The sequence below is a fragment of the Tasmannia lanceolata genome, unplaced genomic scaffold (genome assembly GCF_043159265.1).
Source record: "Tasmannia lanceolata isolate RefF3 unplaced genomic scaffold, GAP_Taslan_0.1 ptg000037l, whole genome shotgun sequence".
Classification (NCBI taxonomy): Eukaryota; Viridiplantae; Streptophyta; class Magnoliopsida; order Canellales; family Winteraceae; genus Tasmannia; species Tasmannia lanceolata.
In genome coordinates this window covers 45,593,015-45,620,773 of record NW_027518714.1, presented here as the reverse complement: position 1 = coordinate 45,620,773, position 27,759 = coordinate 45,593,015, and the positions used below count along the sequence as shown (strand labels likewise).

Here is a 27,759-nt window from a genome sequence, read left to right as displayed (position 1 = left end):
GAGCGCACTATTGGTCCGGGACCAGTCCGGATGCAAAAAACCAAAGCTCCTCAGAAACCCAGTTCACTAAAGCTAGGGTACTCGACGGTTGGTTCGCCACGGCTCGTCTCCGCAAAGACCGGGAGCGCACTCCTGGTCCGGGACCAATCCGGATGCAAAAACCAAAGCTCCTCAGAAACCCAGTTTGGTAAAACTTGGGTACTCATCAAATTGGAAACCCAGTTCACTAAAGCTAGGGTACTCGACGCTTGGTTCGCCACGGCCCGTCTCCGCAAAGACCGGGAGCGTACTCCTGGTCCGGGACCAGTCCGGATGCAAAAACCAAAGCTCCTCAGAAACCCAGTTCGCTAAAACTTGGGTACTCATCAAATTGGAAACCCAGTTCACTAAAACTAGGGTACTCGACTCTTGGTTCGCCATGGCTCGTCTCCGCAAAGACCGGGAGCGCACTCCTGGTCCGGGACCAGTCCGGATGCAAAAGACCAAAGCTCCTAGGAAGCCCAGTCGCCAGAGCAAGGGTCCCAGACGGTTGGAACACCACGGTTAGCCCCTGCCAAGACTGCTTCAACCTAAGCTCGAAACGCATGTTTGGGATGTTATCTACCCAGCATAGAACAAAACAGTATTAACTTGAAGTAGACAAGTGGAGAAGAGGTGGACAATAAAAGTTTACTTTCCATTCATGAAGTAGGGCCTCGAAGGACCATTACAAAAATAATGCCTCGAAAGGCTGTTACAAAAGTTGGGCCTCCAAAGGGGCCATTACAGAAAGAAATCGCCAAAAGAGAAGGAAATGAGGGAACTCAAGGCACCCCCTGGCTACAATCCCGTGCTGGATCCGTCTCCGGGGCCACGGGTGCGGCCATTGTGGCCAGCCTGTCACCTCCAATCGTCGGTGGGTCAGGGAGAACCATTCCGGTCAAAACCACGACCGGATTGGTTTCCTTAATCTGCCCAAGGCAGTCAAAGAATCCGATCTTGTAGGCCTCACTGGACAAAGTAAGGAGTTCGTCCTCCTTTTCCTGAACGGCTGTCATCTACCTCTCGCGGGCTCTCTCTCTCTGATTGTTAAGGGCTTCTGCTGCCTTCTCCTTCTGTGCGGCCAGCTGAGCGGCAAAATCCTCCTTCAGCCGCTTGTTTTCCTCGGCCGCCTTCTCGATGGACTTCTGCAGCTCTTTTGCCTGCTGTATCAATTTCCTGTTCTCCTCCTCGGACTTTGTTATAGCCTCCGAAAACTTCTGGCTCTTCTCTCGGAGGTCATTATAGTACAACAAAATCTGCAGACCACCCGGAGTGTTAACATAGGGAAGCGACGCAAGAAATAAAGATAAGCAAGCACTCGAGGGACGTCTCACCTGGTAAGCGGACGAAAAGATGGCCTCATCAGCTGCAGCCGGAGGTTCGCTGAGAACCTGAAGTTTGTCATTGCTAAGGAGAACTTTGCTGAGGAGCTCCTTAGCTACCCGGCTCTCACCAAGGCCGGTGTCATTTTTTTGAACGGCCCAATTGGGCCGAAAAACATTGTCTCCGGACCTCGCCGGGGGAGGACGGACTCCAGTAGATGGACCCCCCGTGCTTCGAGGACCCTGCACCACGGCCATAGGCGCCCACCAACTTCACTGTGCTCTTGGCTTTGGGAGGCGGCGGCGTATCCTGGGTTTGGGCCGGACTCGCTATCTATACAACCTTTCTTTGTTGGCCCTGCTGGACCTTCCCGAATGCCCCCTTCCTCATTTTGTCTATCAAGGACTGCTGCTGCATCTCTGAAAGTCGACATACACAAACAAAACCAGTCAGAAACAAGGAAAAGAGGAGAAATAAGTTTTGAACAAGACTAGCCACGTACGTGCCGGGGTCGCAGTATTAAGGCCAAGCCCAACCAGAACCTCTTCCCCGTGGAAATCTGAACAATGAATGGGTCCCTCACTGTCCAGCTCCTCCCGGAGTAAGGCAAACATCCTCGCATCCCTGCCCTCAAGGAACGGTTTGCGACTCATGATGACTGTATCCGGGGTGCCCCACTTCAAAGGAACCGGCCAGGGCTCGTTGGACTCCCTGTCCTCGACGTAGAGGAACCTGTTTCTCCATAAGTGTATCGAGGAGGGAATGACAGTGATCATTTTCACCTCCGGGCGCTGGCTAATGTAAATCCAACCCCCGCCCTTGTGCCTCTTCAATTGCGCACACGCGCGGAACACCGGCACAGACAAGTTCCTCTGAAGCCTGCCATGGACGAGGTATACGAACTCCGTCAGCATCCTCCATGAGTTGAGCGCCACCTGAGCCGGGGCCAGCCCGTAGTGGCGAAGCACCGCGGCGAAGAATGGGTGCAGAGGGAACCTGAGTCCAGCCCTCAACGACTCATCGTATATACAAACATCCGAGCTTTCATTACAGGCCCTATCTCCCTCCGTCGCCTCCCTCAGCCCAAACTTGGAGGGAACACAGTACCTATCCCTAATGTCTGCCATCATGGACTCATCAAGGTAATTCTCCTCGTGAAGAGCCTGTATGTTGTACTTAGGATCGACGTCCATCCGGGCCCTCGCCACGACCTCAACGGCCCGGCTAGGGAGAAACGTTGTGGACGGCTCGCCGGCGTCACTACCAACACTCCCCTCTACTTGGAGGTAACTATCCGTTGGAGGCGGAGTGGTGTTCAAGTCCAAAATCACTTCGTCCCCAACCACCTCGTCATCACTATCTACGATCTCCACACTGACATCAGGACTTTTCATTTGGGGGGCTGGTGTCCAGGTCGGCCTATCCTGGGTCCTAATCGACGACCTAGACCCTGAGCTACTAGAAGACGACTCCCCCGAACCGGACTCAGAACTAGAGCTACTACTTGACATGAAAACAGGAAAAGAAACGAATGAAAGGCGCGCTCAAGAAGATTACCGGACAGAACTGAAATCTCCCGGTTTCGAACTGAAAGCTCGCAAATCCTCAGCCGTTCACAACCACGAACTATGCAACCCGAACTGACAGAACAAAAAGCGGAAGGAGAGTAAAAAGTGAAAAGTAAGAAATGAAAGGAAAAAACCCCCCTTTTATAAGCCTTGGCGATGGGAACCTGCATTTAATGAAGGGCACGCGCGTCGAGGGAGCTGTACGGCGAAACATGTCTTTCATTAATGGCGGGCACAAACTTCGAGGCAAGGGCGTAAGTGAAAATACGCACGTATCTCCAAAAGACTAAGGGCATCCGTGAAAGTGCTCGTGTGGAGGATAGCTCTTAAAAGCGATTGAGTCCGGCGACAAAAACAGTCCGGCTTGGGCCGGACTAGATATAACGCGTTTGGCTAAATGACAAAAAACAGTCTGGCTTGGCCGGACTGGATATAACGCGTTTGGCTAAACGACAAAAAGCAGTCCGGCCCAAGCCGGACTGGATATGACGCGTTGGGCTAGACGACAAAAAGCAGTCCGGCCCAAGCCGGACTGGATATGACGCGTTGGGCTAGACGATAAAAAGCAGTCCGGCCCAAGGCGGACTGGATATGACGCGTCTCGCTAAACGACAAAAAGCAGTCCGGCCCAAGCCGAACTGGATATGACGCATTTGGCTAAACGACAAAAAGCAGTCCGGCCCAAGCCGGACTGGATATGACGCGTTTGGCTAAACGACAAAAGCTGTCCGGCCCAAGCTGGACTGGATATGACGCTTCTCGCTAGACGACAAAAAGCAGTCCGGCCCAAGCCGGACTGGATATGACGCTGTGGTACCCGAATCCCGCGAGAGGGGTGGGGCGCGAGCCGCCGCGCTCTCTCTCTTGGTCTCCTGTATCCACGCGATTGGCGTGTGCATTTAATTATTGATTTGAATTCGTCTTTCATGTGAACTTGGGATCACTAAGGCAATCCGAATTCCACACGAAAGAGACTGACAGAGTCGCCACCTAGATGTGGGATCTAGGACCCGAAATTAACCAGAAATCTAGACTCGCTACCTGGTTACGAGAATGGAAGGTATGGGGAGTTATCCGCCACATGCACCATTCCTGCCCGATAATCGGTCTTCGATTCCAAAAGCTAACTCTTTTAAATTTATTTTAAATGGCTCATTCAACTCTATGTTAATGTGCGAACTAAGTGACATGCATCCTATGATCTAATTTCAATGTGAATCCTAGATGTGTATCTTGATTTATTAATTTGTCTGGATTCATTCTAAGTGAAAGTTCTCCTAGAATTCTAATTTCATGGAAAGCCCTAAATGATTTGATTAAGCATTTACAAGAAAATTAATATCCAAAACACCACAATTTGTTGTGGTGCCGACTCGCGGGTGGTATGCCGTCAGACATCCAAGCTGCCTACGTACCCAAGCCTCACTGGGATCAGAGTCGACGTAGTTCGGTGCACCTAAGCTAAGTTACATATGCCTAACTCAACTAAGACACCGACCTAGACGGGATTGACTGTTTCAACAGTTTTAGGAGAAGTTATTTAATTCAAGTTGAGGATTTTATTATCTTAGGATTTCATCTAAGATGCTATATGATTCTCATCTAAATGCAAATGGTCCCTTAGACTAATGCAGGTTTGCCTTACATCCTAGTTTACTAGGCTTGTCCTAGGGAAAGATTGGGTGACTAGTGTAACTAGACCTATGGCACGGTTGCTATACATAGCAAGCGTCCGTGATGAGGCTGGACTCCTAACTCTAGGACTCTCTAAAACTTAGGACACGACACGACACCGGTGTTCCTAAATTGGGCTCTAAGGGTCCTTACGACGGAAACCGTGATCCAACGGTTCCGAAAGACACAAGACAAATCGATTTAAATTCTCGAGGTTAGTGAAAAAAAAGATGGAAGAGATGATGAAATAGTGTGAGGGAATGAGAAAGATAGAGAAAGGTGTGACTGAACTTGGGAGTGCCAAATTGCCTACGTACCCCGCGATGGGGATCAAGCCACACGTAGTTCCGCTGGGGAGGTTGCTTGGATTTTGGAAAACAGGATTGGTATTTGGATCAGGAATCGGGTTTGTATTTGAGCATTGGACTTGAGATTCAGAAACATTGATTTAGCAATGGGATTTTGGAATTGGGAATTTGCATCAAAGAATTGAGCATATAGGAATCATCAAGGGTTTGAATTTTGGGAATTCAAAATGGGCGGGCTTATGAGATTCGGTCAAATGGATTCAGACATGCGACTCAGATTGTGTTGGGATATGACTTGGTTAGGCAAAAGGGAGGAAGTTCTATTAGGTGTAAAAGGGCATTAGTAGAATAGGGGAATGACTCGGTTGTGACATGGAAGGCCGCAACTTGGTCGAATGCGACTCGGTTGCATTGGGATGGGTTGATTAAGGAATTGGATTGAGTCAACTAAGGGGAGAGTCCAATCGGTTAAAGAGGTTGAGCATACTCGACTAGAGAGTTGGGTCAACTCGACTTGGGAGGTTGGCTAGAGTTGACTCAGTTGAGCTGGGTTGGGATCCCACTTGGATGGATTGTATTGGGGCGATTTGACTTAAGCTGCAGGTGGCCTGGCTGGGTTAGATTTAATGTAACCAGATTTATGGATAAATGGTGTGCCTCAGTGAGTGGACAAAGGTATGGCTTGGGTTGATGTGACTCGATTGAGTTGTGCTAGGGTCAGGTTAGGTGGGGTTAATGGTTGAGTTGGATTGGATTGGGTTAATGGTCAAGGTCAAGTGCGGGTTGACTTGGCTTAGACTGGATTGGAACTGGTTGAGCGTGGATTGGGGTGCGGCTTGAGGTTTGGGTGGTTGGAGTATCTTAGGAACCAATAGGGCAAAGTGGCTCTTAAGGGGAATGAATTAATTGGGCCGAATGGGCCCGATGGCCGGGTTAACTGGGTTGGCCGGGTCTATTGTAGGGGTGTATGAGGGTACTGTTGGGTGGATGAATGAAAGGCATGTGGTGTATGATGTGTGGCTATGGTTATAGGGTTTAAGGCTTATGGGTATGGGTTTAGGTGTGGTTAATGGTTAGGTTGGATTGGGTTAATGGTTAGGGTCAAGTGAGTCGGGTCTAAGTTAGGAGCAAACCCGAGACTAGCCATGGTCTAACTAGGAGGAAGCAGGGTACAAACCAGGGTGCGGACCAGGGTGCACCAGGGTGCGAACCAGCAGGGAACCAGGGTGCGAACCAGCAGGGGAACCAGGGTGCAACCAGCAGGGAACCTGGGTGCAACCAGCAGCGAACCTGGGTGCAACCAAGGTCTAACCAGAGTGCGAACCAGCAGGGAACCAGGGTGCGAACCAGCAGGGGAACCAGGGTGCAACCAGCAGGGAAACCAGGGTGCGAACCAGCAGGGGAACCATGGTGCAACCAGCAGGGAACCTGGGTGCAACCAGCAGCGAACCTGGGTGCAACCAGGGTCTAACCAGAGTGCGAACCAGCAGGGAACCGGGGTGTGAACCAGTATCGAACCTGGGTGCAACCAGCAACGAACCTGGGTGCAACCAAGGTCTAACCAGAGTGCGAACCAGCAGGGAACCAGGGTGCGAACCAGTATCGAACCTGGGTGCAACCAGCAACGAACCTGGGTGCAACCAGGGTCTAACCAGAGGCTAACCAGGGGGAACCAGGGTGTGAACCATTAGGGAAAAATAAAAATGAAGATAAGATGGGTTAAGAGAAGAGGGAAACATGTATAACTTCAAAGTCTACCATCAAGAAGAATGAGTAAAGATTGATCCTAGATGCTTCCTAACATGGTTTTTTTTTTTAAAGTAAAAGATATGCATGAAAACAGACCCTACATAGAATTGAAATAAATGCCTACCTCTTTGAAAACCCACTTTGTGTTTGATTTTTCTTTGATGTTAATTCCTTGAAGATGATTCCTTGCTTGATAATGACTGCTTTTGATATATATCACCCAACGTATCACCCGATCCGGCAAGGATGGCCGAACCCTTGAAGAGATGAGGGAGAGGGATGAATTTTCTAAGAGAGGGATTCTTTTTCTTCTTTTTCTTTGGATGGTGGGATGAGAGGGTATTTATAGGAGAATGGGATAGGAGGTTAGGTGAGGTTAGGTGAGGTTAGGTAAGGTTAGGTGAGGTTAGGTAAGGTTAGGTGAGGTTAGGTGAGGTTAGGTGAGGTTTGGGTGGTTAGGATGAGAGGAGAGGTTAGGTGAGGTTAGGTGAGGTTTGGATGGTTAGGATGAGAGGAGAGGTTAGGTGGTTTTGGATGGTGAGACCCAGGTCAAGATCTGTCATTGATCTAACGATTTACGGAAATCGGGTCTCGGAATGGAATCAGGGTCCGGGCTATGAAGTGACCCTAGCTTATTTTGTCCCGATTGATGATCCGTAAAGTCAGATCAAGATATTAATGACCTAAAACATATAAATCAATGATAGAGGGGGTTCTCACATGGATTTAACACACTAAATTCACTAATCAGGGTATTTTTCAATTTTTCGGATCTAATCATCTCACCAGGTACATCTCTTTATCATTTTGTTTTTTTCAAAAAATTTGAGGATGGATCAATATATTAGGTTATTGTTGGTTAAAGTAAAGTAAAATGTGGGTGTCTACAGATGCCCCTCTTTGGTAGAGACGACGTAGTCATCGAATACCAAAGTCAAAATGACAGAACCATTTTGCGTAGCTTTAATCGACAAAGGACCCCCTAAACACAATGCAACCTAATATAATGCAAGACCTTAGATGAAATCCTAGAATTGGAATGCAATAAAACAAACCCGCTGCGGTGCCGCTGGCAACGAGAGAAATGGGATACCATTTTCAAATGGATTTTCGGAGGGAAAGGAATATCGCTTTTGAACAGCTTCAGAGGAAATGAGACGTCATTTTCAAATGGTCTCAGAGAATAATGGATGACTTTTGAAAGATTCTTAATGAAAATGCAGCATCATTTTTGAATGGGCTTGGGCAAGATGAAATACCGTATTTATACGGATTCCAAGGAAATGAGACATCATAGTTGTATGATGTTCAAAGGGTATAAGAGACCATAGTTGTATGGATTCGAAGAGAATGAAATACCGTATTTGTACGGATTCCAAGGAAATGAGACATCATAGTTGTATGATGTTCAAAGGGGATAAGAGACCATAGTTGTATGAACTCGAAGAGAATGAAATACCGTATTTGTACGGATTCCAAGGAAATGAGACATCATAGTTGTATGATGTTCAAAGGGGATAAGAGACCATAGTCGTATGGACTCGGAGAGTGAAATACCGTATTTGTACGGACTCCAAGGAAGCGAGATATCATATTTGTGTGATGTTCAGAGAGAAAATATCTTTTTCCAAATGGATTCAGAGAGATATGATGATTTGAGCTTTGAGAGAAATCGAAATTTCCAATTAACAACTTTAGAAGCAAAGGATTTAATAACACTATGCAGCAAAAGAACTTCAGGGCTTAAATATGGGATGCCACTTCATTAGCAATCTGCCTCAGTTTGAGGCATTCTAACCTTCTTCTATTCGTTGACCGGAGATTATTCTTTCAAAGATCTTCGTCATTTGTGACAGCGTCACCTTTTTCCAAGTTCCTCAGAACCTGTTAATGAACCTGCCTTCAGAGTGATTGCACCCTACAACAATTCTAAAAATAATTTTTTTTTTTTTTTTAAATAGAACTACAGACACTTGTAATAAAAACACAAAATAAGAAAGATTACTCCAGTAATCTCGTGATGCTTCTGACTTATCAGTATTTTCTTTTGGGTTAGACTAGCCTCTTTTAAAGAACGTTTCTCCATTGATAAACATCTTCACTTATTTTTAATACAGTGATACCTCATATATCTTTCTATCAACTTTCAGATTGCTTCAAAATTAATGCCCCTAGTTTCGAGAATCATTGTGTATTAGCTTCGCCTGACCTACCGCGAGTTCAGAGACCGATGTAATTTTTTTGGCGTGAATCCAATCTTACCACGACCAAGTCTTCCTTTTTTGGATTTTCAACTTGGTGGACCGCTCGGCCTTAACTTTTGCCTGAATCGCCTTTTCAGGTTTTCGACTCAGCGGGCCACCCCCTTACCTTTTGCCTAAGCCGCCCTTTCAGGTTTTCAACTTAGCAGGGGAATGATCCTAAATTTTGCCTAGATCGCCTTTTCAGGTTTTTCAATCTAGCGGATCTTCAAGCTCCATTTCTTTTCTTTTTTATTATTTTTTTTTTATCTTCTTTTCTTTTTACTTGAACACCAAAAGGACTTTATAGGTGAGGTAGGGCTTTTCAAAGAATGGCTTAAGGTTTTGCAAGGGTCTCGACCGAACCTATGAACAGGTTGCCTACGTATCCCAGTGTAGGAATCAGATCATGCGTAGTTCAGGGCGAATGCCCCTAGTATATTGGGATTTGAAGGAAAATTTTATTTAGGCTCAAAAGGGTTTGCAAAAGGTTATAAATTTTTTGATTTTTGGTTATGAATTTGGGATTTATTCGGCCAAAGGACGGCCTTCTGATGTTCAAGCATAGAACCTCTTGAGTTGATCAAGATTTGTTGGTTCTGGCAATATTTCTCCATTTAAATTACGGAGCTTGACGGCTTTTCCGGGTAAGATTTGGTCCACAATGTATGGTCCTGACCAATTTGGTTTGAACTTGCCCCTTGGGTCAAACATTGGTGCTCGATTCTCTTTTAGAACAAGATTGCCTTCTTCTAAATCTCTGACCTTAACCTTTTTATTAAAAGCACGGGCTATTCTGCGCTGATAACCTTGCACATGGTAAAGCGCCTTTAATCTCTTCTCGTCTAGCATGTTCAACTCTTTATACCTGGCATCTGCCCATTCATTTTCTGGTAACTTGACTTCAGTCAATACTCGGAGCGAAGGTACACGGATCTCAACAGGTAGCACTGCTTCCATCCCGTAAACAAGAGAGTAAGGGGTTGCCCCAGTTGAAGCCCTAATTGATGTTCTGTAAGCCCACAAGGCGTATGGTAACTTATTCGACCAATCTTTATAAGTTTCTGACATTTTGCTAATGATAGTCTTGACATTTTTGTTTGCAGCTTCTACCGCTCCATTTGTCTGCGGACGATAAGGCGAGGATTTATGATGCTTAATCTTGAATTCTTCGCAAAGAGAGATTACTTCCTTCTTGAAATGAGATCCATTATCTGAGATAAGTTCATGGGGAATTCCATATCTGCAAATTATGTTGGTGCGTATGAATTTAGCAACTGATGAGGATGTAAGCTTTGCATAAGAAGCGGCCTCAACCCACTTGGTGAAGTAATCAATAGCAACGAGTATGTACTCGTGACCATTAGACGACTTGGGAGAAATCTTGCCAATGATGTCAATTCCCCATACCGAAAACGGCCAAGGAGAGGTAAGAGAATGCAATTCGGTGGGTGGTACATGGATGAGATTCGCATGTATCTGACATTTATAGCATCTCTTCACAAATGTGTGACAATCTGCTTCTAATGTCGGCCAATAATACCCCAGACGTAGGATCTTCCTTGCCAACATCTTCCCATTCATATGAGGCCCACACACCCCTTCATGAATATCTGCCAGAATTTCTTCTGCCTGATCTTCAGTGACACATAAGAGTTGAATTCCATCGAAAGACCGTCGATACAACTCTCCTCCACAAATGACGAAATTAGCTGCCAATCTCTGCAAAGTCCTTATTTCTTTACTCGACGCCTCATTGGGATGCCCCTGGCCTGAGATGTAGTTCTTTATGTCTGTATACCATGGCTTTCCATCGGGACATCTTGCAGCTATTTCTATAGCATCAACATATGCAGGAGCCCATTGCTCTTGAACCGTGATGGGCCTCATCTTCATATTGTGAGGTATGTCAATCATGGAAGCTAACGTTGCTAAGGCATCGGCGAATCTATTCTTCAACCTTGGCAAATAACTGAAAGTGACGCGTTGAAATTGCTTAGCGAGAATATCCAAGTATTCATGATATGGCAATAGCTTTTCTTCTTTGGTTCTCCACTCTCCTTGAGTTTGGCAAATGATTAGCTTCGAATCTCCATATACGTCAAGATTCTCTATGCCTAAGGCCAATGCAGCCTCAAGCCCAACAATGCATGCTTCATATTCTGCCATATTGTTGGTGCAATTGAATTGTAACTTAACGGCAACGGGGACATGCTCATTTCGAGGCGACACAAGCAATGCCCCTACTCCTTGTCCTGTTTGGTTTGCTGCTCCATCAAAATAGAGGGTCCAACCAGTTTCTGGATACTCATCTTCAACCATCATGATCTCTTCATCTGGGAACATCGGCTTGAAATGCTGACTTTCTTCTCGGGGTGCTTCCGCCAATTGTTCAGCAATGGCTCGGCCCTTTACTGATTTTTGGGTTACATGAGTGATGTCAAATTCAGACAACAATAATAACCATCTGGCAGTCCTGCCTGTCAGGGCTGGTTTTTCAAAGAGATACTTCAGAGGATCCATCCTCGACAAAAGCAGGACCTTATGTGATAAAAGGTAATGCCTGAGTCGCTGAGTGGCCCAAACCAAGGCTAAGCAGGTTTTTTCTAGGACAGTATACTTTTGTTCATACTCCAACATCTTCTTGCTAAGATAATACACAGCCTTTTCATGATTGGTTTCTGGATCTTGTTGTGCTAACATACAACCCATTGTGGTTTCTGTTACTGACAAGTAAAGCAGCAATGGATGCCCCGGTATCACTGGTGCTACTATCGGTGGCTCAGACAAACTTTGCTTTATCTTTTCAAAGGCCTGCTGACATTCCTCTGTCCATTCTTTGGAAGAGTTCTTCTTTAAGAGCTTAAAGATAGGTTCACAAGTTGATGTCAGATGAGCGATGAATCGCCTTAGGAACTGTATCCTTCCTAGGAATCCCCGAATTTCCTTCTCGGTTCTAGGCGGTGGCATCTCCTGGATAGCCTTAATCTTCTGAGGATCTACCTCTATACCCCTTTGACTCACCATAAATCCAAGCAACTTACCGGAGGTAACCCCGAACACACACTTGCTAGGATTCAGGCGAAGCTGGTATTTGAGAATTCTTTCAAAGAACTTCTTAAGGTTCGGGATATGATCTTTCCTTTCCTTGGCTTTTACAATCATATCATCGACATAAACTTCGACTTCTCTATGTATCATGTCATGGAGCAAGGCTGTAGCTGCTCTTTGGTATGTCGCACCGGCATTCTTAAGACCAAATGGCATTACCCGATAGCAATATGTCCCCCATTGTGTAATGAACGAGGTCTTAGCCATGTCCTCGGGTGCCATCTTAATTTGATTGTAGCCCGAGAAACCATCCATAAAAGATAGTAATTCATGCCCGGCCATATTGTCCACCAAGATATCGATATGTGGTAGAGGGAAATCATCTTTTGGACTTGCCTTGTTCAAATCCCTGAAATCTACACACATTCTCACCTTTCCATCTTTCTTCGGTACAGGTACTATATTTGCGAGCCATTCTGGATATTCCACCACTTGCAGAAATCCAGCATTCAACTGCTTAGTAACCTCTTCTTCTACTTTCAGGACCCACTCAGGCTTCATTCTCCTTAGCTTCTGCTTTTTAGGTTTAATCCCAGGCAATAAAGGTAGCTTGTGCTGAACAATGTCTTCGCTCAACCTGGGCATATCTTTGTAGGACCAGGCAAAAACTTCTTTATATTCCTTAAGTAGGTTTATTAATTCATCGCGCTCTTCAGAGGATAGAGTATTTCCAATTCGTATTTCCTGTATTAAATCTTCTGTTCCGATGTTTATAATTTCGATTTCATCTTTAAGAGGCTGGGCTCGGCGCTCCTCCTCTTGTTTGAGCATATGCTGCAATTCAAGGGGAGTTTCGTCGATCCCCCCTTCCTCATCTGAGGAGGGAGTGTTATCATTATTATTAAAGTCAGAAGCAAACACAGAGACATACTGAGAATCAGATTTCATTGAATTGAAAGAAGTTACATCATTATCATTGGACTCATCCTGAACAGGTTCAGGATTCACATAGTAAATAAACTCAGAAAATGACTCGCCTGGACTAGGCACTGACACTGATTCACTCGACTTGACTAGACTTGACTTAGCAATAAAATAAGATGGAAAAACATCAGAACTCCAGTTTGAAAGATTTTCTGTTGCAGGTGCAATCTGACTCTGAGGTTCAGTAAAGGTATCATTACTCTGAATAACTGCCACTAGCATATCTTCACAATCTGTCTCTTCTTGTTCTTCAGAATAGTAATCAACATCAGGCACATTTTCTTCAAACAAAGATTCCAGCACATCTGGCTCAAGGTAGACTAACCAGTCCTCAACAGTTTTCTCAACATAATATATCGGCGGTTCTGTTTCTGGGAGAGCAAGGCCACTGAATATTTCAAAACCGGGTATCATGATCCCTGTCACTGAGTCATACCATGGTTCAGAAAACCCATAGTATGGAAACGTCTCACCTTCTTTGATAAAATGACCATTCATTGATAAGGGATATGGAGCCATTAGGAGTACCCTTCCGGTGCGGCGGATTTCTTCCTTCAATTTCAACAATTTTTCCATGGCTTCCTCCTCCTCTTCAGTAGGTACATATCCAAGACCGAAAATTCCATGGTTTGCTTTGATTGGGCGCCAGTGAGATGCCTTGCTTGGATCACGGCCCAAATTCATACCAGGGAAGTAGTTCATTTTTCTCATCATCTTGGCCACCACAGAACTGATGGCGAACGGCAAACACAACTCCTCCCGAGAGGCATCCTTGTAAGAGATAACAGCAACCTCGAATGCGAAACCATTCAAGTTGTAGTCATCTGCTTTTGCAACTGGAAGGATTAAAGTTTCTCCTGTTATTTGCCCTATTTCTGGCTCTTCATCACCTCTGACAGTGAACAACTTCCCATCTTTAATGAACTTCAATTTTTGGTGAAGGGTTGAAGCGACAGCACCTTCCTTATGTAACCAGGGACGTCCTAGAAGCATATTGAACGAGGCTTTGATATCAATAACTTGAAACTCAACCTCAAATTCTTGACCGCCCATAACGATCTTGGTGGTGAGGACTCCGACCACATTTCTTCGGGTATTGTCATATGCGAGGATACCAAGGGTTGATTCGGCAAAATCAGTGGGACCGAAACCCAAGGTAATGGCAGTTCTTAATGGACACACATTCAACGCGGATCCGTTATCTACCAACACAGATGGTACTTTCTTGCCTCCACAAACAATAGTGACATGAAGAGCTCTAGCATGATTCCGACCTTGAGGAGGCAGCTCTTGATCTGAGAAACTAATGGCCCTGGTGGCCTGGGTTAGAGCAACAACTTCAGCCAGTTGCTCCGGAGATATCTCTGAGGATACCTGTGTTGTATTCAATTCTTTTAACACAGCCTCTCTGTGTTTCTTTGATGCTATCAATAATCCCCATACAGATATAACAGCCTGAGTTTTCTTTAACTGCTGCACAACTTCATCATCTGGATCTTTCACATATTGCGGCTCCTCTCCTCGAGCCAATGCCCCTGGATTTTCGACTCTCAATTCAACAGGTTTGAAAATTCTTCCGCCCCTTGTCACATGTCTGACTTCATCCAATTCAGGCTCATCATAAGTGATAATTTGAGGGACTTGTGGCTCATAGGTGATTACCAAGGGAGGTACAGACTCTCTTAGGTGTGATTCATCACAGAATATGATTTGGGGTTCAGAGATGGGTTCTAAGGCACATATGAGGGTAAGAGGGTCAAACTCAGGATCTCCTATGGTTATGGCATTAACGGCAGCAGGAGGATTTGCATGACCAGGTAATGGGTTTTGGGTGACATTGGGTCTTGGCTGGAATGCAATGACTTTCTCATCAATGAGTTTCTGGATTCTAAATTTCAAGGCAATGCAGTTGTCAGTAAGATGACCAGGACCTCTGTGGTACTCACAGTGTAGGTCAGCTCGCCAACTTGCAGGTAGAGGATTGGGGGGAGGCCGGATGGCAGGTAAGGTTATGCGACCTGAAGCAAGACACTGCTTAAGCACCTCTGAAGATGGAATGGGAAGAGGGGTAAATTCTACCCGGGTTTGTTGCCGAGGTGCGGTTGCGGTTTGAGCATAGTCCATTACTAAAGGTTCTTGGGACCTAGAGGATTGAGCATTGGAACGGGAAATACTATTGACTTGGGCTGGAGGGGACTTTTTGAAATCTCTGGGGTTTGGGTTGCTACGGTTGAATACACCTTGAGCCATAGCCTCCTCTATCTGGGTGCCAGCCACGATGAAGTGTTTGAAGTCTGGATAGTATTGCAAAGACATGTGATACTGGAGCTGGGGGGAAATATTTTTCATGATTATCTGGACTTGTTCTTCCTCAGACGGGCGCTCCATCATCTGAGCTGCTATTCTCCTCCATCTTTTCACAAAAATCAAAAAGGATTCCCTCAAGTCTTGCTTTGTTCTCTCTAAATCCTTTCTGGTGATTTCTGTCCCATCATCATATTTGAATTGCCTGATGAACTGCTCGCCGATATCCTTCCATGTCCTGTAACGAGTCTTGTCCAAGACCATGAACCATCTCCTCGCAACCTTGGTTAGGGAAACTGGGAACAATTGAGCCATTTGCTCAGAAGATAACCCTTGAGGCTGACACATGATGGTGAACATTTGCAAATGTGTGATTGGACAACCCACACCATCATATTTGTCGAAATCGGGCATTTGAAAATTGGCAGGAAGGCGAATTTCGGGAAATAAAGTAAGATCACTGGGATTGAAACCACCCTGGTCTTGAAACTGAATGTCTTGAACTTTCCTGGTAAGAGTCTCTAATTTCTCCATAACAGACTTATCAACCATGGACTGAGAAGGCCTACTGTGATTCTCGCTGTACTGCTCTTTTTCTAAGTCTTCTTCGACTTTATCAGGGATATTGATGAACACTGTTTGGGCAGGTGCTACTGGAGTAGCTGCTTGGCGCATAGGCCCTTTATCCTTGGACAACGACGGTTCCAACTTTTCAGAAAGCTGAGCCTTGATAACTCGGTTTTCTTCTTTGAGTTCTTGAAGCTGTTGGAGAATCAAAGTAAGAGTATCGGTAATAGCAGCGGGTGGAAGACCATCTTGGTTGTCTGCCATTGGTGAGGATGAGGACGGGAAAGAAGGAGATGCTGGGGTTCTTAGAGAAGGTGGCGGAGAAACAGATTTCCTCTCTAACCGCGAAGAGACCCGAACCCAAGGAGTATTAGGGTTAGCTATGATGTTTATTGCCCTGTAATATCCGAAAGACATATTTTAAAATCAGAGAGAAGAATAGACGATGATGCACACATAGACAAAGATAATGAAAGAGAAGGATGGACTTTATTGATCAATCATTAAAATTTGAGTACATGGTTCAATCTTTCAAAGATAAACATGGAACTAAGCATTCTTTTTAGACTTCTTCTTCGGACGACAATCTTCCTCAACTGACTCCTTTAAAGGTTTGATGATTCTTGCATCCCAAGCAGATGAAACAGCTTTGACAATCTTGGGCTTGAGACCCTCAGGCGGATAGAAATGATGAAGGGGAGGCACAATGGATTGCTCCCTTCCATACTGACGCTGAATCCTGGCAGGAACATAAAAGGATGTCTTTTTGAAACCAAGAAGGCGAACGTAGTTAGCTTCTCCGGTGTTGAAGACAGTTTCTTGGATTCCGGGAATTTGCCAATAAATCTGATCTTCTTGGCGAGAATTTAACCATTCAACCCAATCGCTTTTATGATCGAAAGAAACATCATGACGCCATTCACTGAAGGTGTATAACGTATGATCAAAATGGACAGGAGCTGCAATTTTTAGCTTGTGGCATAACCACACTTGAAGTAATGCAGGACATCCTGAGAAAGACCCAACGAAAGAGCGAATATAAGAGCTTGGACCTGAACTGGCACGAAGGTGAGCCATATCATCCAATCCATTGAAAGTTTCTGCAAGCATAGTAGGAATTGGATTGGCGCCACGATCCATTTGATCAACGAGGTCCAGAAGAACAGCTGACGCAAAGCGAGAAGGCTGGACAGTGAGGAACCTAGCAAAGGAGCAGAATCTCAAAGCGCGCCGTCGAGCTTTTTGAATATCAACAGCACCAATGTATCCAACAGGAGGGTAAATGTCAATCAGTCGCTGCATGGACACTTCTTGGCCTTTCATGAAAGAGTTCATGGATTCATCTGGATTATCCATCAAGCAAAGGAACAAAGGACGATAATCTGGAACACAGGATGGCTTCACTAGAGGGCCATCCACAGGATATTCCAATAAGGCACACCATTCTTCAAAGGTGGGACACATTTCTTGGTTGCCAAAACGGAAGACATGATGATCGGGATCCCAACACTCTGATGCGGCATAGAGTAATCCCCAATCGAGCTTGATGGTTGCCACGTAGCCGAAGAGATTTTTCTCTTGTTCACTTATGGCGTAGATATGGGATTCTCTTAATGTACCACGGATCCAATCAAGAATTGTACGAGTAGACATAGTGCCCGTAAGCCAAGAGAAGGGATATAAGAATGATCAGGATTACATGAACACGAGATTGGGATAAGTTCCTACCAGTACAAGGAAAGTATGAATACATGATCGAATCACACGATAGAAGAATGAAAGGCATACGATCGAAAGATTAGATGAGATAGCATAAGATTGCTTTCAACGGATAGATCAAGAATGACTAATCCTATGAGATCTTTGGAAATGATAGGATTTATATCCTAACCCCTAAAGGAAATTTTTTTTTTTTTAATCTCGCACATTTTAACAGTGTGACCTGAAGGCATCAACCCTAATCCTAATCAAGCGGAGTGGAGAGAGGATCTCGACTCATGACTTTGTTCGTGTACCTAGGACCGATCGTAGCCATTGGAAGATGGTCTACGGCCTAATCTAGACACAAATAGGCAGGATATCCTAAACTAGGCTCACACACGTGATGCACATGTGTTCGTATACTACATGCATGTGTGGGTTAATCTAGGGGTAAGGCCAAGAGTTCCCTTAGCGCGAATCCCTGTTCGATATACTGTACCAGTGTCCGGCGTATCAGTACGTGAACAAGAGATCCGTTTACGTACCATAATGGTACTAGGCTAAGGGTGGAATGCTTCTCTAGCACAGAGGCACCAGGTGATGAAATCCCAGTCAACCATGCTAGATAACACTCCGGGTTCCTAAAATAGGACGTGTGTGCACGTGAGATGCAGAGTTTAGATGCAAGTGATGTAAGTGTGTGCAATATGTTTGCGCAATCTATGATGCCTTCAGGTTTTGTTAGATTAAGTTTGAGTAAAGTGTGATGAGAAAATAAAACAAGACAAACTAATCTAACAAGTATAGAGTTTTTATGAGCCAATTAAATTAAATTCAAATGAATTATCTTTTGAAATTTTAATGAAGTTAGGTGGTCCCCAGCAGAGTCGCCAAACTGTGGTACCCGAATCCCGCGAGAGGGGTGGGGCGCGAGCCGCCGCGCTCTCTCTCTTGGTCTCCTGTATCCACGCGATTGGCGTGTGCATTTAATTATTGATTTGAATTCGTCTTTCATGTGAACTTGGGATCACTAAGGCAATCCGAATTCCACACGAAAGAGACTGACAGAGTCGCCACCTAGATGTGGGATCTAGGACCCGAAATTAACCAGAAATCTAGACTCGCTACCTGGTTACGAGAATGGAAGGTATGGGGAGTTATCCGCCACATGCACCATTCCTGCCCGATAATCGGTCTTCGATTCCAAAAGCTAACTCTTTTAAATTTATTTTAAATGGCTCATTCAACTCTATGTTAATGTGCGAACTAAGTGACATGCATCCTATGATCTAATTTCAATGTGAATCCTAGATGTGTATCTTGATTTATTAATTTGTCTGGATTCATTCTAAGTGAAAGTTCTCCTAGAATTCTAATTTCATGGAAAGCCCTAAATGATTTGATTAAGCATTTACAAGAAAATTAATATCCAAAACACCACAATTTGTTGTGGTGCCGACTCGCGGGTGGTATGCCGTCAGACATCCAAGCTGCCTACGTACCCAAGCCTCACTGGGATCAGAGTCGACGTAGTTCGGTGCACCTAAGCTAAGTTACATATGCCTAACTCAACTAAGACACCGACCTAGACGGGATTGACTGTTTCAACAGTTTTAGGAGAAGTTATTTAATTCAAGTTGAGGATTTTATTATCTTAGGATTTCATCTAAGATGCTATATGATTCTCATCTAAATGCAAATGGTCCCTTAGACTAATGCAGGTTTGCCTTACATCCTAGTTTACTAGGCTTGTCCTAGGGAAAGATTGGGTGACTAGTGTAACTAGACCTATGGCACGGTTGCTATACATAGCAAGCGTCCGTGATGAGGCTGGACTCCTAACTCTAGGACTCTCTAAAACTTAGGACACGACACGACACCGGTGTTCCTAAATTGGGCTCTAAGGGTCCTTACGACGGAAACCGTGATCCAACGGTTCCGAAAGACACAAGACAAATCGATTTAAATTCTCGAGGTTAGTGAAAAAAAAGATGGAAGAGATGATGAAATAGTGTGAGGGAATGAGAAAGATAGAGAAAGGTGTGACTGAACTTGGGAGTGCCAAATTGCCTACGTACCCCGCGATGGGGATCAAGCCACACGTAGTTCCGCTGGGGAGGTTGCTTGGATTTTGGAAAACAGGATTGGTATTTGGATCAGGAATCGGGTTTGTATTTGAGCATTGGACTTGAGATTCAGAAACATTGATTTAGCAATGGGATTTTGGAATTGGGAATTTGCATCAAAGAATTGAGCATATAGGAATCATCAAGGGTTTGAATTTTGGGAATTCAAAATGGGCGGGCTTATGAGATTCGGTCAAATGGATTCAGACATGCGACTCAGATTGTGTTGGGATATGACTTGGTTAGGCAAAAGGGAGGAAGTTCTATTAGGTGTAAAAGGGCATTAGTAGAATAGGGGAATGACTCGGTTGTGACATGGAAGGCCGCAACTTGGTCGAATGCGACTCGGTTGCATTGGGATGGGTTGATTAAGGAATTGGATTGAGTCAACTAAGGGGAGAGTCCAATCGGTTAAAGAGGTTGAGCATACTCGACTAGAGAGTTGGGTCAACTCGACTTGGGAGGTTGGCTAGAGTTGACTCAGTTGAGCTGGGTTGGGATCCCACTTGGATGGATTGTATTGGGGCGATTTGACTTAAGCTGCAGGTGGCCTGGCTGGGTTAGATTTAATGTAACCAGATTTATGGATAAATGGTGTGCCTCAGTGAGTGGACAAAGGTATGGCTTGGGTTGATGTGACTCGATTGAGTTGTGCTAGGGTCAGGTTAGGTGGGGTTAATGGTTGAGTTGGATTGGATTGGGTTAATGGTCAAGGTCAAGTGCGGGTTGACTTGGCTTAGACTGGATTGGAACTGGTTGAGCGTGGATTGGGGTGCGGCTTGAGGTTTGGGTGGTTGGAGTATCTTAGGAACCAATAGGGCAAAGTGGCTCTTAAGGGGAATGAATTAATTGGGCCGAATGGGCCCGATGGCCGGGTTAACTGGGTTGGCCGGGTCTATTGTAGGGGTGTATGAGGGTACTGTTGGGTGGATGAATGAAAGGCATGTGGTGTATGATGTGTGGCTATGGTTATAGGGTTTAAGGCTTATGGGTATGGGTTTAGGTGTGGTTAATGGTTAGGTTGGATTGGGTTAATGGTTAGGGTCAAGTGAGTCGGGTCTAAGTTAGGAGCAAACCCGAGACTAGCCATGGTCTAACTAGGAGGAAGCAGGGTACAAACCAGGGTGCGGACCAGGGTGCACCAGGGTGCGAACCAGCAGGGAACCAGGGTGCGAACCAGCAGGGGAACCAGGGTGCAACCAGCAGGGAACCTGGGTGCAACCAGCAGCGAACCTGGGTGCAACCAAGGTCTAACCAGAGTGCGAACCAGCAGGGAACCAGGGTGCGAACCAGCAGGGGAACCAGGGTGCAACCAGCAGGGAAACCAGGGTGCGAACCAGCAGGGGAACCATGGTGCAACCAGCAGGGAACCTGGGTGCAACCAGCAGCGAACCTGGGTGCAACCAGGGTCTAACCAGAGTGCGAACCAGCAGGGAACCGGGGTGTGAACCAGTATCGAACCTGGGTGCAACCAGCAACGAACCTGGGTGCAACCAAGGTCTAACCAGAGTGCGAACCAGCAGGGAACCAGGGTGCGAACCAGTATCGAACCTGGGTGCAACCAGCAACGAACCTGGGTGCAACCAGGGTCTAACCAGAGGCTAACCAGGGGGAACCAGGGTGTGAACCATTAGGGAAAAATAAAAATGAAGATAAGATGGGTTAAGAGAAGAGGGAAACATGTATAACTTCAAAGTCTACCATCAAGAAGAATGAGTAAAGATTGATCCTAGATGCTTCCTAACATGGTTTTTTTTTTAAAGTAAAAGATATGCATGAAAACAGACCCTACATAGAATTGAAATAAATGCCTACCTCTTTGAAAACCCACTTTGTGTTTGATTTTTCTTTGATGTTAATTCCTTGAAGATGATTCCTTGCTTGATAATGACTGCTTTTGATATATATCACCCAACGTATCACCCGATCCGGCAAGGATGGCCGAACCCTTGAAGAGATGAGGGAGAGGGATGAATTTTCTAAGAGAGGGATTCTTTTTCTTCTTTTTCTTTGGATGGTGGGATGAGAGGGTATTTATAGGAGAATGGGATAGGAGGTTAGGTGAGGTTAGGTGAGGTTAGGTAAGGTTAGGTGAGGTTAGGTAAGGTTAGGTGAGGTTAGGTGAGGTTAGGTGAGGTTTGGGTGGTTAGGATGAGAGGAGAGGTTAGGTGAGGTTAGGTGAGGTTTGGATGGTTAGGATGAGAGGAGAGGTTAGGTGGTTTTGGATGGTGAGACCCAGGTCAAGATCTGTCATTGATCTAACGATTTACGGAAATCGGGTCTCGGAATGGAATCAGGGTCCGGGCTATGAAGTGACCCTAGCTTATTTTGTCCCGATTGATGATCCGTAAAGTCAGATCAAGATATTAATGACCTAAAACATATAAATCAATGATAGAGGGGGTTCTCACATGGATTTAACACACTAAATTCACTAATCAGGGTATTTTTCAATTTTTCGGATCTAATCATCTCACCAGGTACATCTCTTTATCATTTTGTTTTTTTCAAAAAATTTGAGGATGGATCAATATATTAGGTTATTGTTGGTTAAAGTAAAGTAAAATATGGGTGTCTACAGACGCGTTCCGCAAGACGACAAAAAGCAGTCTGGCCCAAGCCGGACAGGATATGACGCGTTTGGCTAAACGACAAAAAGCAGTCCGGCCCAAGCCGGACTGGATATGACGCGTTGGGCTAAACGGCAAAAAGCAGTCCGGCCCAAGCCAGACAGGATATGACGCGTTTGGCTAAACGATAAAAAGCAGTTCGGCCCAAGCCGGACTGGATATGACGCGTTGGGCTAAACGGCAAAAAGCAGTCCGGCCCAAGCCAGACAGGATATGACGCGTTTGGCTAAACGATAAAAAGCAGTTCGGCCCAAGCCGGACTGGATATGACGCGTTGGGCTAAAAGATAAAAAGCAGTCTGGCCCAAGCCGGACTGGATATGACGCGTCTCGCTAGACGACAAGCCGGACTGGATATGACGCGTTCCGCAAGACGACAAAAAGCAGTCTAGCTCAAGCCGGACTGGATATGACGCATTCCGCAAAATGGTAAAAAGCAGTCCGGCCCAAGCCGGACTGAATACGACGCGTTCCACTGGACTGATTCTCCAGCCGGACTGACAAATTCTGGACTGGTTCTCCAGCCGGACTGACAAATTCCGGACTGATTCTCCAGCCTTACTGACAAATTCAGGACTGATTCTCCAGCCGGACTGAAAAATTCCGGACTGATTCTCCAGCCGGACTGACAAATTCCGGACTGATTCTCCCAGCTGGACTGACAAATCCCGGACTGACAAATTCCGGACTGATTTGCAACTCACCGCACTTCCCCAAGTCATCACAATGGCTTGGAGAACTGGGGGGCAACTGATGGAGTATAAAAACAGCAACTTATTAACTGTCGACACGTGGCCCAAGGGTGGCCCACCGCAGATCCCACGTCAGCGGGGGTAGTTTGGTAATTGGCAGGGGTAGTTTGGTAATTACAGCAGAGTAGGTGAGCTCCAACTTATAGCTGGCCGACACCTGTCTTGGAGTAATAACTCCCCAACTACCCCAGTTTTCCCTCTATAAAAAGGCTTCCAAAGCTCATAAAAAGGGTAATAACTTCTGACCCACCACTCTTAAACTCGCTCTGCACTCCTGCTCATACTGAATTGAGTGTCGAAGGGCTTGTCCGGGGTAACACTCCGGGTTGGTCATTCTGACCTCGTTTGCTCCTTGCGCAAGGCTCAGCTACTCAGCTCCTTCACCTCGGTTTCTTGGGTCCTCCAGCTCGGCTCTTACGTCACTGTCATATCTGTTACCGACTACTATCCCAAATGATTCGTTCGTATCTATTTCTTCAATTTTCCTCCCCGAAGGAACTTCCCAGTTGAAAGAATAGAGAAGGTTTGCAAGGGCAAGCTCCACTATCACTGTCCCAAAATAGATACCAGGGCAATGCCTTCGACCTGCTCCAAGTGGTATGAGCTCAAAATCTTGCCCTTTGTAATCAATGGAGCTATCGATGAATCTTTCTGGCAAGAATTCTTCTGGTCTTTCCCAAGATTTGGGATCTCTCCCAATCGCAAATACACTGACAAAAACCCTAGTTTTGGCTGGAATATCATATCCATCTATGCTACATGTCTTCATTGTTTCTCTTGGGAGAAGTAGTGGAGTCAGAGGGTGTAATCTTAGAGTCTCCTTAATCACAGACTTGAGGTATTGAAGATGCTGAAGATCGCTTTCTTCAACTTTCTCTTTCCCCCCAACAGATCTTCTAACTTCATCCTGCACTTTCTTCATTGCTTTTGGGTTCCTCATGAGCTTTGTCATTCCCCATACCATCAATGCTGCACTTGTGTCTGTGCCCGCTATCGAAACATTCTGCAAACAGACATACTAAAGATTTTAGTTAACAATATTGTGGGGTGTTGGGACCCTGGTAGAACTCACCCTTAAAAGCTAGTCATTAAGGGGAGGGTGCCCAGGTCCTTATAAGCCCATCCACATCTATCTCACTTTTCTGATGTGGGATCCTTGCTTTTGCATGGAACAGGTTGGTGTTCCACATGAAAACAAAAGATCCCACATTGAGAAAACTGAATGGATGTTGAAGGGCTTAGAAGGACTTGGGTACCCTTCTCTTAACAGCTAGCTTTGAAGAGTGAGTTCTACCCGGTTGCCCACAAAAATAATTCGACATTTGAAATTTGACTAGTAAATTAAATATTAATTTGAGACGAATTGACCTAGTTTTTTTCTCTACTAAATCAGTCGAATATTAGAAGAACAAGCAAGACTAAATGAAAAATCTGTTAGGCTTTTAAAAAATTGTTTTAGTGTGTAAGAGAAGTGAATTTGGCCAAGGAGATCGAGGAACACGTAGATTACCATAAGAACTCCCTTGATGTGATCTCTTGTGAGATGAATATCCTTCTGGACTTGTGTCAAGACATCGACAAAGTCTTTTTGATCTGATTAGGGTCTTTTCGGATCCAAGTGTTCATCGATGACCTGCTCATAGAAAGCATCCAAGTCCATGGAATTCTTCTCAAGCCTGCCATTTAGCCCAGTAAGAATATCCATCCACCACATCCACCGCAAAACGTCGGCAATGAAGAACCCACCCAGTAATGTGCGAGCCTCATCAAGAATTCCATGAAATTTTGCTTTCTCATGCTCATCTCCTCCTTCATAGCTCCTGCCAAAAGCAACCCGGGAAATCACATTGTTTGGGAGGCAGCATCTCACTCAGATTGACAGAAGAAAAGGAGGATTGAGATATGGATTGAATCATTTTGGAAACCTCCGAGTCCCTTACGAACCCAAATGATTGGACCTTCTTGGTAGTTCAAGAACAGATATCCTCCGCATCTCTCTCCAGTACTGCCCATAGGGAACGAAAGAGAGGTCTAAGAAATTGTAAGAGAGTTTCTTGGAGCGACGAGGGAAGAAGGCCTGTTACAAAAATCGAGATCATGGATTTTCATGACCTCTGTTGCCATTGTGGCAGAGGAAACAACTAGCAACGGTATGCGACCGAGTTGAAGATACATGAGGGGGCCATATTTTTTTAGAGAGTGACCATAGTGAGCGATGGGAAAGCTTGCCAAATTGATGAAGGTTGCCAAGAATGGGCATCTGAGGGGGGCCTGGAGGGAGCTTGTATGATTTTGCGCACTTGGTTTTGAGTTGGATAAGCAAAAGAGGAATAACTATCAGAAACAAAGAGAGCCATGAAAACAAATTATAGAGAGCCATGAGAGATTGCACTAAATGTTGTAATGGTTGAATGCTCAAATAAGAAACATGACAGGTCACTTTAACTAGTTTGGCAATGCCACTTTTATTTTTTTATAGACTGAAAGATGCCAACTTTTTTAATGGAACCACTTGCATCACATGAACATGTGTTTTTTAATTAATCCACCTATCCATCGTTGAAAACCAACAGGGAAATCGGCAAGAAAAAAAGTGATGTATACAAGGGATACTAGAGACCCGTGGGAGGTCAAAAAAAGAATTCTTTATCACTTATTTTTAGAAAAAAAGAAAAGTAAGAAGAAACATTCATAAGGAAGATATAATTGTAAAAATAGAGATTAGAAATCAGTATTACAGAGTTGAGAAGAAGCTAATGCCCAAATTAGGAAGAAATTAACAATTAAAAATAAATATAAAGCCAAAATGAAAAAAAGCAGCCAAAACTTTAAGCCCAAAATAGAAAGAAATCAAAAACATAAAAATAAAGGCCAAGTTGGGAAGGAATTAATAATAAAAATAAAGCCAAAATAAAATGAATAAAAACACAGCCAAATCTTAAAGCCCCAAATAAAAAGAAATTTAAAAATTAAAAATAAAGCCCAAATTAGGGAGAAATTTATAATATAAATATAAACCCAAAATAAAATACAATACTAAATTCACAAAGGAAAATAGTCTGATACCTTTATTCACCTTATTCCCAAACAAATCACACACCAATATTCTCAAGAGTTTGAAAATTAGAAGAAAACAAAATCCATTGAAACCATTTTTTTTAATCTTTGAGATATATCCTTTCTGTTCATACATGTTTTTTTTGGAAGAAAATGTCACTACCCAAATTTCCATAACCTTGTTTGTGTTTTTCCTCAATTATTAATTAAAATGCTTTTCGGTGGCTTCTATTAATAACATTGTTAATCCACAAAGCATTGACTTTGATAACTACAAAGAAAAATTGATATCTATAAAAACTTGTTAATCCATAAAGCATTGACTTTGATAACCACTTGCCTCCTTCTAAATAATTCGAACTTCACCTTGAAATCTTCCTTCCTAACCATCTTATTTCAACTTTTGGATCATGAGTTAAAGAGCCACTTAAGAAGACCACAAAACCATGTGTTTAAGGTGCCACAGCACATTTCCTGGGTCAACTGTGAATACAAAAAAGAATCACAGAAAGAACAATGAAATCAAATAAAAAATATCAATTTGTAAAAGAGCGGAGTTACAATTATTGAGTAGAAGAGAAATGGTAATAAATTGGAGGGATCTTCTTAAGGAGCGTAGAGAGGTTTTTGATTTTGGTTCATAGGTCCTATGGATAAATAGGTAATGGGGTACACAGGGATATGGAGGAGAAGAGACGGTAGAGAGTGGTGAAAAGGAAGGAGGTGGAGAGATGTAGATATAAAATGAAGTAAGAGTGGCGGAGCAATAAATAGGAAACCGAATTGAATCAGGAAATCTGCACCAACGTAAGAATGCGTTTTTTGAAGAAGGGAATTACGAATTTAAGAGTCACATGTAGGATTTGCGAACGATTCGTTTAATCCCATCATAAATGGTAACTCCTCATTTAGTATGGGAGGAGGAGAGTTTTAACGAATGTCAATGTATTTATATAGTTAATTGCCTTTAATAAGGAAGAACGATTAGCACAATCGTGAGATGTGTATGCATTTAGGTCGAAAATCTAGGAATATTAAACATAAATTGTTTTAGACTTTTTCGGGAAAGATATTTCGAGAAGCAATTTTTGGAATTCTTGGCAGCTGTGGTGGTGACACTTGGCAGCACCACAACTACCACATTCAACTTTACATATACTAGTACGATGGAAAAAGATAGTGGTTAATTAGAAGTGTTGAAACTTTTGATGATAGAGAAATTAAATAACTGATATAATTGCAGGTAAATTAAAACATTGTAAAATAGAAAAATAAAGTAATATTTGACATTTGTTAATTCTTGCACGATTGAACAATATCCAATTTAGACATAGGGCAACTATTTAAATATGAATTTAAATAGGTTATACAGAAGTTATAGCTTGTTCTAGTGAAGTTGAAGAACTAATATCCATGGGAAACAGTTGAAGGTCACTGGATGTTAAGGAGAAAACTTGGAGCCCTTCATCATGTATCATGTGAAGAACGAAGAACCTGAAGCAATAAATAAAATAGAAACAATGGAATGAGTTTGAGTATATAAATTAATATTATGTTTACTTTTTGAATCAGTATTCTTAGATGAAAATGGAGGGAAACTATATATTACATTTGTAGGGAATTTCATCGGGTAGAACTTACCCCTAAAAGCTAGCTGTTAGAGGGAGGGTGCACATTCCCTTATAACCCATCCACATCCATTTCA

The 27,759-nt window shown here is 44.1% G+C and overlaps 2 protein-coding genes and 1 pseudogene across 6 annotated transcripts; all 3 read right to left on the bottom strand.

Moving 5' to 3' along the window:
• Window positions 1-662: 662 nt before the first annotated feature.
• LOC143859976 (uncharacterized) lies at window positions 663-7,438 on the bottom strand. 2 transcript variants are annotated; one of them, XM_077370463.1, is made up of 3 exons: window positions 6,768-7,418; window positions 1,356-1,763; window positions 663-1,277 (listed from the first exon to the last, which is right to left on the bottom strand). In XM_077370463.1, the coding sequence occupies exons 2-3, from the start codon at window positions 1,599-1,601 to the stop codon at window positions 1,038-1,040; spliced, it is 486 nt and encodes a 161-aa protein (XP_077226578.1). In that variant the 5' UTR covers window positions 1,602-1,763; window positions 6,768-7,418; the 3' UTR covers window positions 663-1,037. The 2 variants fall into 2 exon arrangements, 1 of the variants encoding a protein (XP_077226578.1); XR_013239531.1 differs by lacking the exons at window positions 663-1,277; window positions 1,356-1,763 and adding an exon at window positions 3,718-6,552 and having other exon boundaries at window positions 6,768-7,438.
• Window positions 7,439-15,294: 7,856 nt separating this feature from the next.
• LOC143862712 (uncharacterized) lies at window positions 15,295-21,962 on the bottom strand. Of its 3 annotated transcripts, XM_077373791.1 has the most exons (3): window positions 21,432-21,930; window positions 16,308-17,513; window positions 15,296-16,186 (listed from the first exon to the last, which is right to left on the bottom strand). In XM_077373791.1, the coding sequence occupies exon 2, from the start codon at window positions 17,440-17,442 to the stop codon at window positions 16,339-16,341; it is 1,104 nt and encodes a 367-aa protein (XP_077229906.1). In that variant the 5' UTR covers window positions 17,443-17,513; window positions 21,432-21,930; the 3' UTR covers window positions 15,296-16,186; window positions 16,308-16,338. The 3 variants fall into 3 exon arrangements, 2 of the variants coding, with proteins under 2 accessions (XP_077229905.1, XP_077229906.1); XM_077373790.1 differs by having other exon boundaries at window positions 15,295-17,513; window positions 21,432-21,928; XR_013240440.1 differs by lacking the exons at window positions 15,296-16,186; window positions 16,308-17,513 and adding an exon at window positions 17,523-21,217 and having other exon boundaries at window positions 21,432-21,962.
• A 1,356-nt stretch (window positions 21,963-23,318) lies between these two features.
• On the bottom strand, window positions 23,319-25,377 carry LOC143862654 (cytochrome P450 71B35-like; annotated as a pseudogene). The gene is made up of 2 exons (XR_013240421.1): window positions 24,508-25,377; window positions 23,319-24,000 (listed from the first exon to the last, which is right to left on the bottom strand). The product of XR_013240421.1 is annotated as a cytochrome P450 71B35-like (transcript).
• Window positions 25,378-27,759: the final 2,382 nt, after the last annotated feature.